This window comes from Rousettus aegyptiacus, unplaced genomic scaffold (genome assembly GCF_014176215.1).
Source record: "Rousettus aegyptiacus isolate mRouAeg1 unplaced genomic scaffold, mRouAeg1.p scaffold_m13_p_12, whole genome shotgun sequence".
Classification (NCBI taxonomy): domain Eukaryota; kingdom Metazoa; phylum Chordata; class Mammalia; order Chiroptera; family Pteropodidae; genus Rousettus; species Rousettus aegyptiacus.
The window spans coordinates 66,907,026-66,921,257 of NW_023416287.1; the positions used below are offsets into that span (position 1 = coordinate 66,907,026).

Sequence of the window (14,232 nt, forward strand, 5' to 3'; positions counted from 1 at the left end):
AAAGGCAACATACAGAATGGGAGAAAATATTGCAAATCATATATCTGATGAGGGGTTACTAGCAAGAATATGTAAAGAACTCTAATTCAACAATAAAAAAATAAAAACTCAACTGAAAAAATGGACAAAGGACTTAAATAGACATCTCTCCAAAGATATACAAACGGCACATGAAAAGATGCTCAGCATCACTAATCATTAGGGTAATGCAAATCAAAACCACAATGAGATGCCACCTCACACTCAGTAGGATGGCTACTACAGAAAAAAAACAAAGCAAACAAACAAAAAAAACAGAAAGTAAGTGTTGGCGAGAATGTGGAGAAACTGGAACACCTGTGCACTGTTGGTGGGAATGTAAAATGGTGCAGTCACTATGGAAACAGTACGACAGTTCCTCAAAAATTAAAAGTTAAATTATCATTTGACCCAGCAATCCCACTTCTGGTTATATATACAAAAGAATTGAAAGCGGGATCTCAAAAAGATATTTGTACACCTATGTTCACAGCAGAACTATTCACAATAGCCAAGAGGTGGAAGTGATCCAAGTGTTCATTGACTGATGAATGGATCCACAAAATGTGGTATATACATACAATGGAATATTATTCAGCCCAAGGAAATTCCGTCACGTGCTACAATACAGATTAACTTAGAGAACATTATGATAAGTGAAATAAGGCAGTCACGAAAAGACAAATAACGTATAATTCCACTTGTGAGAAGTACCTGGAAGTAGCTAAATGCATAGAGACAGAAAATAGAATGACTGATGGGAAAGTTGAAAAGGAAAGATGTTATTTAATAGTTACAGGGTTTAAGTTTTGGAGATTGGTTGCATGACAATGTGAATGTACTTAACACTACTGAACTCTGTGCATGAAAATAGCTAAGAAAGTAAATGTTATGTATTAAAAACATTTTTTTAAAAAGGTTCCGACTTGGCCCATTCAGATTGTACATCAGGCAAGCCTGTCCTAAAGTAGCACCCCTGTGGATTTGGGACTTGTTACTGGGCCACAGAAGTGGTAATCCTTATGTTTCCAGGAAAATGACCTAGGCATTCAGGTAGAGCACTGTTCATGGACCCCAGAGTTTGAATTACCCAGGCTAGTTAGAAACACAGAACTTTAGGCCCCATCTGAAACTTGAAGAATCAGATCTGCATTTTAGTAAATTTCCAGGTGATTCATGCAAGTTAATAATTAAAAAGCCTGGCCTAGAAGAGGGCCTCACTGGAAAGTAGGGCATTAACAGAAGGGGTGAGGAGCACACATAGTACAGTTGCTGGGAGGACCAACCCCATCACTCTCTTATTTTAGAGATGAGGGTAAATCGAGGCCCTGAGAACCACAGTGGTACCAGACAGGTTGCAGAACACACTTATCTGGTTGAGCTCTGGAGACCGACTTCCTAGGTGCTAGCTGTCCATCTCCTGTGTGTGCTCTTAAGCAAATTATTCTTTTTCTGCCTCAGCTTCTCCACCTGTCAAAGCCACCTCAGAGATCTGCTTATTTAATTGTTGAATCATTAGTACAGGTAAGAGTGTACACGTGCCCAGTGCAGTGCTGGTGTGCAGGGAGGGCTCCATAAAGCTAGGTCTCATTATTGTTTCCCAAAGTCACATTCACAGGAGGAATTGCAGTGAGTAGGGGTCAAGATGACATCAGAGACTTAGATACCCGCTCCAAGTATGGCCAGAAGATATGCGGAGGAGGACGAAATGCAATGATGCTCGTTGAGTAAAGGGCCTGGGTATTCAGCTGTGAGCCAGAGGAGCTGGGGCGGTTTCCGTGCAGAGGCCTCCGAGGCGCAGGACACTGGGTACCTACTAGCTTTAGTTACGCAGTCCCAGTGACCTCCCCCGACCCACGGACGGCACTCCATCCCCTCTCCCCAAAGTCTTTCTCCCACTTGGTATTGTGGGTCCGGCGGCTAGGCTAGGAGTAGGGCTGCGCACGGCGCTCCGTGGCTCTCACGATGGGCCACAGCAGAGCAGAACCCACCGGAAGCTTTTTATACACGCCGGGCTCAGGAGTCTGCTGCAAGTATCTTCACTTCCCGCATCCCACGGCGCTGGCAGCCCACGCTCTAGAGATGGCCTGGCTGCAGCGCGGTCAGTGAGTTTGCGGCGTGGGCGCCCTTCCGACCTCCTCCCATCACCGTATGCCTTGAGAGCCAGTGGTCCACTCCTGCGCCGCCACCTTGGGTTCCTTCACCGGCCCAAATCTGAACCCCTCCCCCCATTTGGTTCTACACCGCGCACCTCGTCTAGACCCCCCAGTACCTGGTCCCCTTTCACTCCACTCCCTGAGGCGGGCCCCGCACCTAGGATAGCTCCTGAGGACGCCCCCACCTCATAACTGGGCCCCTCTTCGTGCACCTGCCCGCCCGCGCCGAAGGCCGGCCCAGCACTTCCCGAGCGTGGGTTTGGCCTGCCCTCCTCCACACTTGACACAAATAGTACCCCCGGAGAAAAATCTCTGGCTCCCTCACTCTGGATGTAGGCGTGGGTGCCGAGCAAAGGAAGCACATTTGTCCGGGTCGCCTCCTGGCTACCAGGTTCGGACGGTGCGCGACCGCCGATTTTATCAACCAGCCTCGTAGATCCCCAATCTTGTTTTTCCTCCACCCTTTGCTCGGTGCATTCTCGGTACAGCCCCTCTGGGGAACGCTAACCGATGTGATTCCTTGCGAACGCCCCGCCCCGCACACGAGGGTCCCGCCACGGAGAGTGAGGGTCCCGGGACCCGTGAGGAGCTCCAGCCTGGGAGAGTCGGGGGAGGATCACTAGACTCCAGGACGCCGAGAAGGAAGAAGCAATTCTCTGCTTCTTCCACCAGCCCCTCCGTGGAGAACTTAGTATTCCGAGTGTCAGGGAGCATCTCCGTGGGCTCCGTCAGGAAGCTGTTCAAAGCTACAACCCAAACGGACACTCCCTCCCTCCTCCCCATGTGGGAACAGAGCAGGAAACAAATGAAACTCCGTGAGTCAGCGCGGCCGGTTCCCAGAGCGCCGCCCCTCGGCCGCGGACCCGGTGCCACCGGCCGGCGGAGAGGCGCGGCCGGGGTGTGGCGGGGGCGGAATCCTCGCGGGCTGGCCGGAGCTTTTCTCTGGGCCGCGCCGCCCCGGATCGCGCGGCAGGCAAGCCTGGGTCATGGCCGGAGCGGCGGCGCAGCCGGGGCCGGAGCTCCTGGACTTCGCAGCATTCCGGGACTCGAGCACGCAGCCAGTGGTCTACGGCTACGGCCAGCGCAGCCTGCGCGAGCTGCGGGCGCGCGAATTCCGCCGCCTGGAAGGTGAGGCCGGAGGGGCCACCTGCGCGCAGCTGGCTGGGCGGCCGTGATGGGGGAGGGGGGCACGAGGTTTCTGGAGCCCACGGGGAAGGAAGGCGCCTTTTGCTCCAGGTGGGAGCGGCGTTACCTGATTTGGCCTCATTTTGAATCGAAAGAACTGGAGGGACGTGTCTACGCACCCACTTCGTGGATACGGCTTCTTTGGTCCCACTGCAGCCCCAAGACGTCTCACTACTCTCGATCTGTAGACATTCCAGTGGTACAGGACCAAACTAGTCCTTTTTCACCTGTCTGCATCCTCTGCGAACAGGGCTTAAGATTCTGCTTTTGCTGTCTGCGAGACTCCCGAGACTCAAAAGGTCCAACTGGAACCGGGGTTGCAAAATGCAGAAATGTCCAACGGTGGCTGTTCGGATGCTCGCCTGGGGACAGGAGCGGTGCATGGGCGGCCAGTACGCAGGGTTGGTACCGTGACTCCGCCAGCACGCGGGTGGGGATCGAGAGGCTGTGACCGCTGAGCAGGAGCCCCCCAAGGCTGCGCTCCAGTCCTCTGGGATGGCTCGCAAGCAGCTTTCATTCTCGAGACTTTTCTCACTCTTGCACTCAGAACAATGCCTCCGAACTCTAGCTCACTGGGGGACCTAAAGAATTAGGAAACCTCGAAATTTGAGCTGTGAGTCCAAGGCGAACCTATAAATTGAGGACGGGATCACAGCGAGGTCTTGCGTTCTGCAAAGTCGAGCAGCCTGGTTAAATTGGAAATCAAGCTCGATCTGGCCCTGTGGCGGCTCCCAGCCCATTACCTCAGGGCGAGAGGGGGCCCTGAACAGGGTCGGAGTGACCCTTTTGATAGGGACCTTGGGTGAGAGGCTTCCTGGAGCCTTAGAGCTTTTGAGCAGGGAGAGCCCTCAGGTTACCAGGGCTGGTCGTGGCGCAGGGCATCCGGATTTGAGGTGTATTTATTATGTAGTGATGAGCAATCGTGTTTCCTTGTTTGTGGCAGAACAGCCACAAACATGACTTACCTCTTATTAATCAGGTAGCTAATTTCAGCTCTTTGAGTCATTTCCTATCTTTTCATTGGTTACCGACTCCTTTTTTCCCTTAGGGACTTTGAGGGCTGTGGCCTCCTCCTTGTTTGCCCCTGTCTGTAGTTAAGTAGAGGCTCAGAAGGGAGACATGGGGCCTTCTGGCTGCCTCTCTCTACTTCCTCCCCATTCTTCAAAGTCCTATAGTCACCTGCTGGAGACAGCCCCTAGTCCCTCTACTTTCACATTCTCTCTCCGAACTCTTTTATTATAGAAATTTCCTACCCACAAAAATAGAGAGACTGGTACAATGAACACCTACAGGTGAGGAAGGATGGAAAGGGATTCTTTTGAGCAAATCCCAGAGGTTGTAATCATTCAGTCTATAATTATTTCAGCACCATACCCCTGTAATTCCCTAATCCCCTCCAGCTCTGATCTCTCTCACACCATCATTGGCTGACCCCTCAACACCACCCTAGGAAAGTAGAGGTGTGTTCTCGGCTCATCCTTGTTTGTCCTTGAGAGAACATCGCTTTCCTCCTCAAATGTATAATTTAGGTTTGATAGCCAGGATTTCAGGCTGGGCTTCAGAGCCCCTTTAACATCTACTGTACAGATGCTCCTCGCCTTACCCTGGTGTGACCTCCCGATAAACTCATCAAAAGTTGAAAATATTGTAAGTCAAAAATGCACTTAATGCACCTAAGCTATTGAACATCATAGCTTAACCTAGCCTACCTAAAACACTTACACGTTAGCTTACGGTTGGGCAGAATCATCTACCAATGAGTACACTGTAGAGCACTGGTATTTACCATGGTGACGGCCTTGCTGACTGGGAGGTGTGGCTCACTGCCACTGCCCAGCATTCACAGGAGATTGTACTGCATATCACTAGCCCAAGAAAAGATCGAAATTTGAAGTATGGTTTCTGCTAAATGTGTATCACTTTTGCACCACTGTAAAGTCAAAATGTCTTAAGTAAGCCAAACCATCATAAGTCTGAATTGCATGCACTCTTATTTATCTATATATTTATTTAGTGCAAGTTCCCAGCATTTCCTCTATATTATGGTTGAGGTAGGCTTTTGTGGACTAAACTTGCCCTCCCACCACTAGGAGTCTTGGAACATATCCATTTTTTTTTTTTTCCTCAAAGGGCAGGGAAAAACAAACAAAGTAAACCAAAATAACTTAACCTCCACCTCCTCTTCCTTCTTCCTCTCTGCAGAGTTTTTCTGCAGGTTTGAGACTTTGTTGGGTTAATTATAGCTCTGGATAATTAAATGCTTAACCTTGAAGTATGAAGTATTTTGCCTAATCAACTGGATGAGAATTTCCTTGTCTTGGTGAAGGGAGCATATTGAATATACAGGTGTGGTTCAAGTGGTTTTTGAAGCCCAAGGGTGCTAATTGATTGCCACTCACACTGAGTGGAACTGAGAACTGAAGGAGCATAACCCAGAAGAGAGGCTGTCATTTCCTTTCTTGAATGCCAATTAGTTTTGGGGTCATTTGCCTACTTCTTATAACAGCCGAAGCTTGTCGAGTGTTTAATTTGCCAAGCACTGGCCTGGGCACTGTCATAGACCAACTCTTATCCCATTTGCAAATGAAGGAACGGTGACCCATAATGGTAACCCATAGTGGTGGAGCAGGATTCTGTTCAGGTTGGTTGGCTTGGATTCTGCACTGTTAACTACTATGCTGGCCGACTTCCTAAGATCAGATCTCCACCTGATTTAACATGGCTACCTTTTTTTTTGCAAAATTAACTACTAGACCAAAGGCCAAAATAGTGAAAGCAGTCTTTTCCCAAGGGCGTCCCAGCCCTTCTAGACAGTGGGCAAAATGAATGCTGCCTCCATCAGCCCTGCAGGTTTTACATGTGCACTGGGGCTTCACACGAGCATCCTCCTGATGCCTGGGTGGACAAAAGCCTCTCTTTTGGCTATGTACCTTGATATTTCTGAATTTTCAGTAGAAGAGAACATTATTTTAATACAAATTTTTGGATTGAATGCTACATTTACATGGTAAAACCATGTGATAAACTAGGAATAAAGGGAATTTAATCAGCCCGATGAAGGCCATCTATTAAAAAACCCCCACTAACATCACACTTAATGGCGAAAGATGGAAAAACTAAGATCAGGAACAAGGCAAGGATGTCTATTCTCACCACTTCTATTCAACATTGTTCTAGAGGTTCTAGCCAGGCAAAAAAATGAAATAAAATACATCTAGAGGAAAGAAAGAGTAAAACACCTCTGAAAATATCTCAGAGTTTGCTCTATCTTAGTACTTATAAAGTACTAGACAAATGTACAATAACTATTTTAAATACATGTTTATGGACATTTAAGTCATCACTATTACAGTTAGTGCTGCACCGAATATCCTCATAGACAGGCCATTGCACAAAAGCATGGATATTTATAAGATCAATTTCTAGAAGAAAAATTGCTAGGTCAAAGAGAGTTTGCATTTTAAACTGTTACCAATATTGCCAAATGGTTGTCCATAAGGAAGTTGTGCCAATTTGTCCCCCTACCAGTGATGGATCAGTGGACCTGTTTTCCCACACCCACACCCACACAGTGTGTTGATCTTGGCTGTCTGATAGGTAAACCTTAATACTTACTCTCATTCAGATTTGCCTTTCTCTGTTTATGAAAGAGGATGGAAAACTCATTTACATTCCTATCATTCTCCGAAGCTCTCAAAACTGTTCTTGGGTTGAGAGATGTAGAATTCACCATGGGAAAGCAGAATCAGGACTCACTCACCAGAGAAGCCACGCAGAAACTCCAGAATAGGGTGTGAGTCATAACGTGAGCTAGATTTACTGTCATTAATTACAGATATCTGTTGGGCTCTTCCTCTGTGTGGGATGCTTTGCCAGGTTCATAAGAGAGCCGATTAATCAAGAAAGCTCTCTCAGGGCTCTAAAGGTCTTTAAATATTGAAAGTGCAGTTTTTCCATCGCTTGTGCCTACACTTGGATTAAGAAGCACATATCAAGAGGCTGGGAGATATGAGTGGCCTGATGTTATGTCTCGACATGTCAGATGGGCACTGCTCAAATTTACACAAACCAGGTCTAGGTAAAATGAGTGGAAAATCTCTGAAAAATAGCCACAACTTTATTTTGTGTTTTCTTTCAGGAACTGTCTACCTTGACCACGCAGGCGCCACACTGTTCCCCCAGAGCCAGCTCACAAGCTTCACTCACGACCTCATGGAAAATGTTTACGGTAAAGAAAAACACTTCATAATGGATAACCATTAGTCAACTACATTCAGATGACATATCATTGCCTAATAAATGTTGAGTTAGTAGACTGGGACCAAATTGAGCACCCAAAGCTGAATAAGCTCTGTGGCGGCGGGAGGGGGGAGGGGTCAGGCAAACACCCAGGGTCATTCCCTATATGCACGTGTTGCCAGGGAGAACTGGCTCTGGGACACATAAGTCACTTCCAGAAGAAAGGGTCAGCGTTAAGAAGGCGCAGAGGTACAAAGGTTCTGTATTTGGTAGTGTGATGACCCTGTGGGACTAGCACGGCGCAGAGAAGAGGCAACAGGAGCGACTTTCATTCATTCTTTCATTATATTTGTTATAGTCTTCCATAAATATTTGTTGAGCCACTCTGGTGTCGGGGGCATGGTGCGTAATGGAGACCAAGTAAACACAGTCCCTGCCTTCGTGGACTCTGATGTAGTCAAGACAAGACCTTAATCAAGTGATCTCCAAATACACGTAAATTACCAACTATCTACAAAAGGCCGCTGGTGCCTGGGGGTTCTGGATCTGCAGAGTGACAGTGAGCTGGCAGTGTGAGTGTCAGGGAAATTTCCTTGGTGAATGCTGGAAGGTGAGCAGGAATTCACTCGAAAAGGAGTGAAGGGCATTTTAGGTAGAGGGAACAACATGAGCCAAGACCCTGCTGTGGTTTCAGGATCCAGCCTGGGGACATGGAGGAGAGGAGATGAGTGGATGTATGAATAGGAAGACAGGTAGATAGATGCCTTATAGGTTCTCTGTAGAGTTTGGTCTTTATTCTAGAAACAGTGGGTAGTCATCAAAGGTATTAATCAGCAGCATAATGTGATGGGAGATAACTTTGGAGAGGGAGTGTGAAATAACTATAGCAAATATAGCAATGGTAATGATAACAGCAATAAATGTTAATAATATATAAATAACCTGCACTGAGCAGTCACTGTGCTTCTGTTACTTTTCCAAATGCTTCATCTCTATCATTTCTCTATGCTCCCACAAACTAAGTCACAGCTTCTGTTATCAAACAAACTAAGGTACAGACAGGTTCTGTTATCACTCCTGTTGTGCAGGTGAGGGAACTAGGCTCCAGAGAGGACAGGTAATTACTCTGAGGCCACCCAGTCAGGAAGTGCTGGAGCTGGGGGAGTTGAGGGAGCTGAGTCTCTAGGCAGTTAGGCTCCAGGGCACAAACTCTGAGGCTCCACCAAACTGGTTCATGATGGTACTGTCACGCCACACTAAGGTCCTGGGGTAGCCAGCAGATATTTAAGCCTAGGGAACAATCTCCAGGGAAGATGCCAGTGAGAAACTTTATCTTGATTTTAATCTGTGATTTGCAAAGAGACTTGCGATTCTCCTTCCTTAACCTTTCCAAGAGTGATAACTGGAAAAGGTGCTGGCCTGAGAGACAACAGAATTGAGACTGCAGGTATTCCTAATGTTGCCAGGCTGAAAACCAAGGTGATGGAAGGCAACCCAGGTAAGTACTGAGTCCCACACGTCATTAGCTGATAAGGAAAAGGAACACTGGGAGCTTCAAGAGACAGATATCCACTGTGACCCTACAGTGTGGTTTGAGGGAAAACAAAGACAAAAACAACTCTAAAACAAGAAAAAAAAATCAAGATTTGCCTTAACATGCACATGTGGTCCTGCTCCTGAGAAATGCTGGTAACCGGGCCCTGAAGGTCAGGCCCTTTGAAAGGTCTGTGTTGACATCTGGGGGCCATGTTTTGAGGAGACAATGATACTCTGGGATGCACACGGAGGTGGGGGGGGGCACCACACAGGAAATTGACAAAGGAAGGGTGAAATGGGCAGAGCCTTTAGCCATGAATTTGGGTGGCTAAGGGGAGTCATGATGTCACCCTTTGCATTTCTGGAGGAAGAGATCGATGTGCTTCTGTAGGAACAATGCCAGTGAGAGGCGTGTGAGCACAGCGAACAAATGAGGACTTCAGTTACGTGGAATCCGTGGCTCTATCTCATGGTCAGGGGAAAGGGCAGCCTCTTGAGGTTGTGTCCTTAGCTCCTTGGAGTCAAGGAACTGGTCTGGCCACCTGTTGGAAAACTTGTAGAAAAAGTTCATACATTGGCGGAGCTGTCTCTAAGACAATTTCTGGTTCCAAAATGCTGTCCTGGATCATGTCCTATTTTGCTAGTGAGTAGAGGGGCTTTTATTTTTTATTTTTTATTTTTTTATTTTTTTGCTGCTTTGTTTAATTAACTGCCTTCTTGAGTTACATTTTATATATCATAAAATTTACCTATTTCAGGTGTACAATTCAGTGATTTTTAGCAACTTTACCGAGGTTTAAATTTAGAATATTTTTATCTTCCTAGTAAGATCTCTGATGCCCATTTATAGTTGACTCTGTTGCTCCCCCAAACCCCCAACGTTTCCCCCCGCCCCATTTCCCCATGTCACAGGCAACCACTCATCTACTACTTTCTGTATCTCTATTCAATTACTTTTACTGGACATTCCCTTTAAATCGACCATACAATATGTGATCTCTTATGCCTGACATTTTTCACTCAGCAAGCTTTTGCGATTCATTCATGACATAGCCAACAATTTCTTCCTTTTTAATGTTGAATAATTTTCTATTGTATGGATATGCCACATTTTATCTATCTGTTCACCAGCTGGTGTACATTTGGGTTCCCAGAATTTGGCTTTATAAATAGAACTGTTATGAATACCTATGTGCGAAAACGTTTTCTTTTCTCTTCAGAATACAGGAGTGGAATCACTGGGTCATGTGGTAGTTTTATGCTTAACTTTTTGAGGAACTGAGGGAGAGAGTTTTGGAGGAACACAAAAGAAGAGATCATAAATAGTGACTCGATGGCTTTGTCTTTGTAACCTGCCAGGTAATCCTCACAGCCAGAACATTAGCAGCAAGCTCACCCATGACACCGTGGAGCAGGTGCGCTACAGGTGAGTGGCGGGGGTGCCAGCCTGAACGCCCCCTGCCCCTTCATGTGTGTACTTCCTACCTACCTCTTGCCAGCATCCCACAAAGGTTCTGAATTGGTTTCAGGAAGATCACATTCAGCTAAGTGGCCACGCATACACAAAGATAAAGTTCAAGGAGAGAGGACAGGGAGGTGAGAGCGAGTAGGTAACAGGCTGGCCAGAAGCACAGGTAGGCAGCTCTGAGGTGGGCGCAGATGGTGCCCGAGTTCCTGGGGGCCGGAGTGACAAGAAGTGACCCAGGTTCCTAAGTCTTGTTTTCAGAGAGAAGAAAAAGTTTCTCTGGTTTTTCTTTTCATTTTCTATTAGGCATCTTGTTCTAGTCATCTTTCCTCCCAATTTTTACTAATATTTGCATGTTAAACAGTTCTTTATATTTTTCCACATGTAATAATTAGTTTTTGGTAAACAGTTTCCAGGCTATACCTGAAGTTACTTGAATTGGTATAATTTCAAGTTATTTCCAATTTGAAAGGGATAGTGGGTTGCCAATTTTAAAAGCAATGTGAGACAAGTTGATGACTTAAAACTTTTTATGATATAGCTGGATAGTAGACCAAGAGGGGGTGTTTTCAACGACGGTGAAGGTAGTTACGGATTTTTGTCTTATCCTGTGTCGGGTGGGGACTTGGGAAACAAGGCAATCTTACCAGTTTGAACCCATTTGTCATCTTTTCACACAATTTCCTCTGTACCTGTCCTCATGTCACAGTGGTGGCTAAGCCTATCTGAGCTTTTTCCTAGCTATTAAGGAAAAGAGATGTCATATTTAGTAGAAATGCAATGAATTCCTAACACTGAACGCTGGAGGAAGACCATGCTGTTGCCACAATGCTGTGCTTTTTCCAGGGTTCTGGCTCACTTCCACACCTGCCCAGAGGACTACAGTGTGGTGTTCACAGCTGGGAGCACGGCTGCTCTGAAACTAGTGGCAGAGGCCTTCCCGTGGGTGTGCCCAAGCCAGGAGAGCAGCGGGAGTCGGTTCTGTTACCTCACTGACAGCCACACCTCTGTGGTGGGCATGAGGACGATTGCCACAGCCATGAACGTCACTTCTGTCCCTGTCAGGCCGGAGGAGATGGAGTCAGCGGAGAAACGAGGTGCTGCCACTGGTGACCCTGACTGCCAGCTTCCACATCTCTTCTGTTACCCAGCTCAGAGTAACTTTTCTGGAACCAGATACCCCCTGACTTGGATAGGAGACGTCAAGTCCGGGCGGATGTGCCCCGTGAGTGTACCTGGGAAGTGGTTCGTGGTGCTGGACGCGGCCTCCTACGTGAGCACCTCACCTTTGGACTTGTCGGTTCACCAGGCCGACTTTGTCCCCCTCTCCTTCTACAAAATCTTTGGCTTCCCCACAGGCCTAGGGGCTCTACTGGTGCATAATCGTATAGCTCCTCTGTTAAGAAAAACCTACTTTGGAGGAGGCACAGCCGCCGCATACCTTGCAGGAGAAGACTTCTACATCCCAAGACAGTCGGTGGTGGAAAGGTAACCTCGATGTGGGAGTGGCTTGGGCAGAGTTCAGCAAGGCCAGGGTCTGGTCTATGTTGCCTGTAAGATTGTGCAGGGGACCAGGCTGGTCCACTGGGGTTGGAGGAGTTGGCCATTGCTGTCAGGGGTGGAGGCTGGCAGCAGGGCTCAGTTCTGGGAAGCAGAGGTTGGCTGGAGTGTGCCACAGGCTGCTCAGTGAACTCTGCCCTCATTTGTGGGCTTCTCTATAGCTGCGAGATGACAAGGGCCTGCAGGTAAAGACTGCAAACCAAGCAGGTGAAAGGCTCTTATGAGAGTCAGGGGGGTGGGAAACCAGGTCTTTGCCTGGAGCGCTGACAAGAGGTGGCAGCAATTAAAGCAGTGATTTAAAAGATTTGAAATAAGTGTGCATACAATTTGACAGCATAGCGGGTTTTCAGAAGCTAGAACAGCTCAGCTTGGCCCTAGTTAATAAGAAGAATCAATTAAATTAGAGGCCACCAGACTTGGGGGGAATGTTAACAGCAGCCTCTGTGAGCCCCACTCTGAGTTACAAAGGACGTTTGAAGGCAGGCAGCTCCGTGCCCTCAGATGGCATAGGCCTTTGCTGGGGTTTGTTGGTGTATGTGTCTTCCTCAGATTGCAGGGCAGGTGATGGGGGTATGTCCAGGAATTTTCCAGATGGTGATGGCTGGGACCTGTAAGGTCAAAAATGTGAGAGGGTGAAGGTGGTAGCTGAGCCAGGGTTCTGTTGGGTCCAACAGCAGAGGATACCATGGGGTTAGGGCAGGGAGCTATTCACCCTGCTGGTAACTGAGAAGGCCTGGGACCTGGATGGGAAAGGGGTCAGTCAGATCCCCAACGGACCCTGGTGCCGACGCAGAGACCCTGAGACCCTGCAGATGGGGGCCTTGGCAAGAGAGCCAACAGTCAAGTGCGTAGGCCCTGGGGCTGGACCCAGAGTGGAGTGAATGCCAGCTCCACTGCACACCAGCTGTGGGCACAGGGGCATGTGGCGATCTCTGCACCTCCTGTTTTTCCTATAAAGTGGACCTCTGAAAGGATGTGACTCTTTAGAGCTAATATAGGTGAAGTACCAAGATACATTATGAGCATATTTGATGACTCTTTTATTTGGACTTGATCATAGTTGGGGGATTTTAAAACAGGAACGCTAACATAAAACTTTTTGTGATAATATAGCATGCAATGTAACCAACCGAGAAAATAATGACGGGCCGAACATAATATAAATTAAAGGCAAAACAAAATGACAATCTAAACTTTATTGAGCCAATAGGGCACTGAACAACGAGAGGAGCTAGGCAGCTAATTATGGGCAGGCTGTGAGTGGGCTGGGCTGGACCATACCTCTTTCCTTCGGTGGGTTGTCTTGTAGCAGGTGTCATACCAAGAGTCCCAGAAAGCCGAATGTACTTAAATACCATTAGAAACCTAATTTTTTTATTGTGAACTTAAGACTAGAACTCAAGAGATTTAATAACAAACCCAGATATTTCTTGAACATGTACCCGGAGCATGATATTAATATTTCTATTTGATAACCCAATGAGGCACAACCTTTAGTGTAAACAAACTCCCTTCCTCCCTAAGAGTCTATTAATTATTGATTAATAAATAATTATTTATTAATGATCAAGTAAAACTTAATTGTTGGCTAATAATGTTTGATTAAAAATTAATTACTAATTCATTAGTGATTAATGAATTAGTTGTTGATTCATTATTGATTATTAATTCTGTATGTCTATTAATTATAATTTTATAGTTTTATAAGGAAATTAATATTGCAGTAACAATATTATGAGCAAATATTATCCCTAGAGTATTAAAATCCAAAACACAATATTTCCATTGAAAGCTTCAACTTGCATAAGGCTGTTTGTCACCATCCTTCATGCCGATGCTTGCCGAAACCTCCTCATTCTCTCCCAGCTTCCCCATGGCTCCTGCAGCAGCCAGAGGTGTCTTGTCAAAGCCGAGGTCCCATCCTGTCACTCCTCTCTGCTCAGAGCCCTTGAGCCCATTATCTCATCTAGGGAAGTTCTCTGTATCTTCTTCTAATTACCACCTTGCCAGTTCACTCAGGCCCCATGGACCTCCTTGCTATTGGCGTGCGTGCCAGGCTCTGCCTGCTCAGGG

General features: G+C 46.9%; 1 protein-coding gene across 2 annotated transcripts in view; it reads left to right on the forward strand.

Moving 5' to 3' along the window:
* Positions 1-3,099: 3,099 nt before the first annotated feature.
* MOCOS (molybdenum cofactor sulfurase) overlaps positions 3,100-14,232 on the forward strand; it is a 43,446-nt gene continuing 32,313 nt past the window's right edge. The window contains exons 1-4 of one of the 2 annotated variants that reach the window (XM_016127306.2): positions 3,100-3,302; positions 7,498-7,587; positions 10,494-10,560; positions 11,446-12,087. In XM_016127306.2, coding sequence (XP_015982792.2) covers positions 3,161-3,302; positions 7,498-7,587; positions 10,494-10,560; positions 11,446-12,087 — 941 coding nt within the window. In that variant the 5' untranslated portion in view covers positions 3,100-3,160. The remainder of the gene's footprint in view (positions 3,303-7,497; positions 7,588-10,493; positions 10,561-11,445; positions 12,088-14,232) is intronic. The other variant, XM_036229967.1, reaches the window with a different exon arrangement.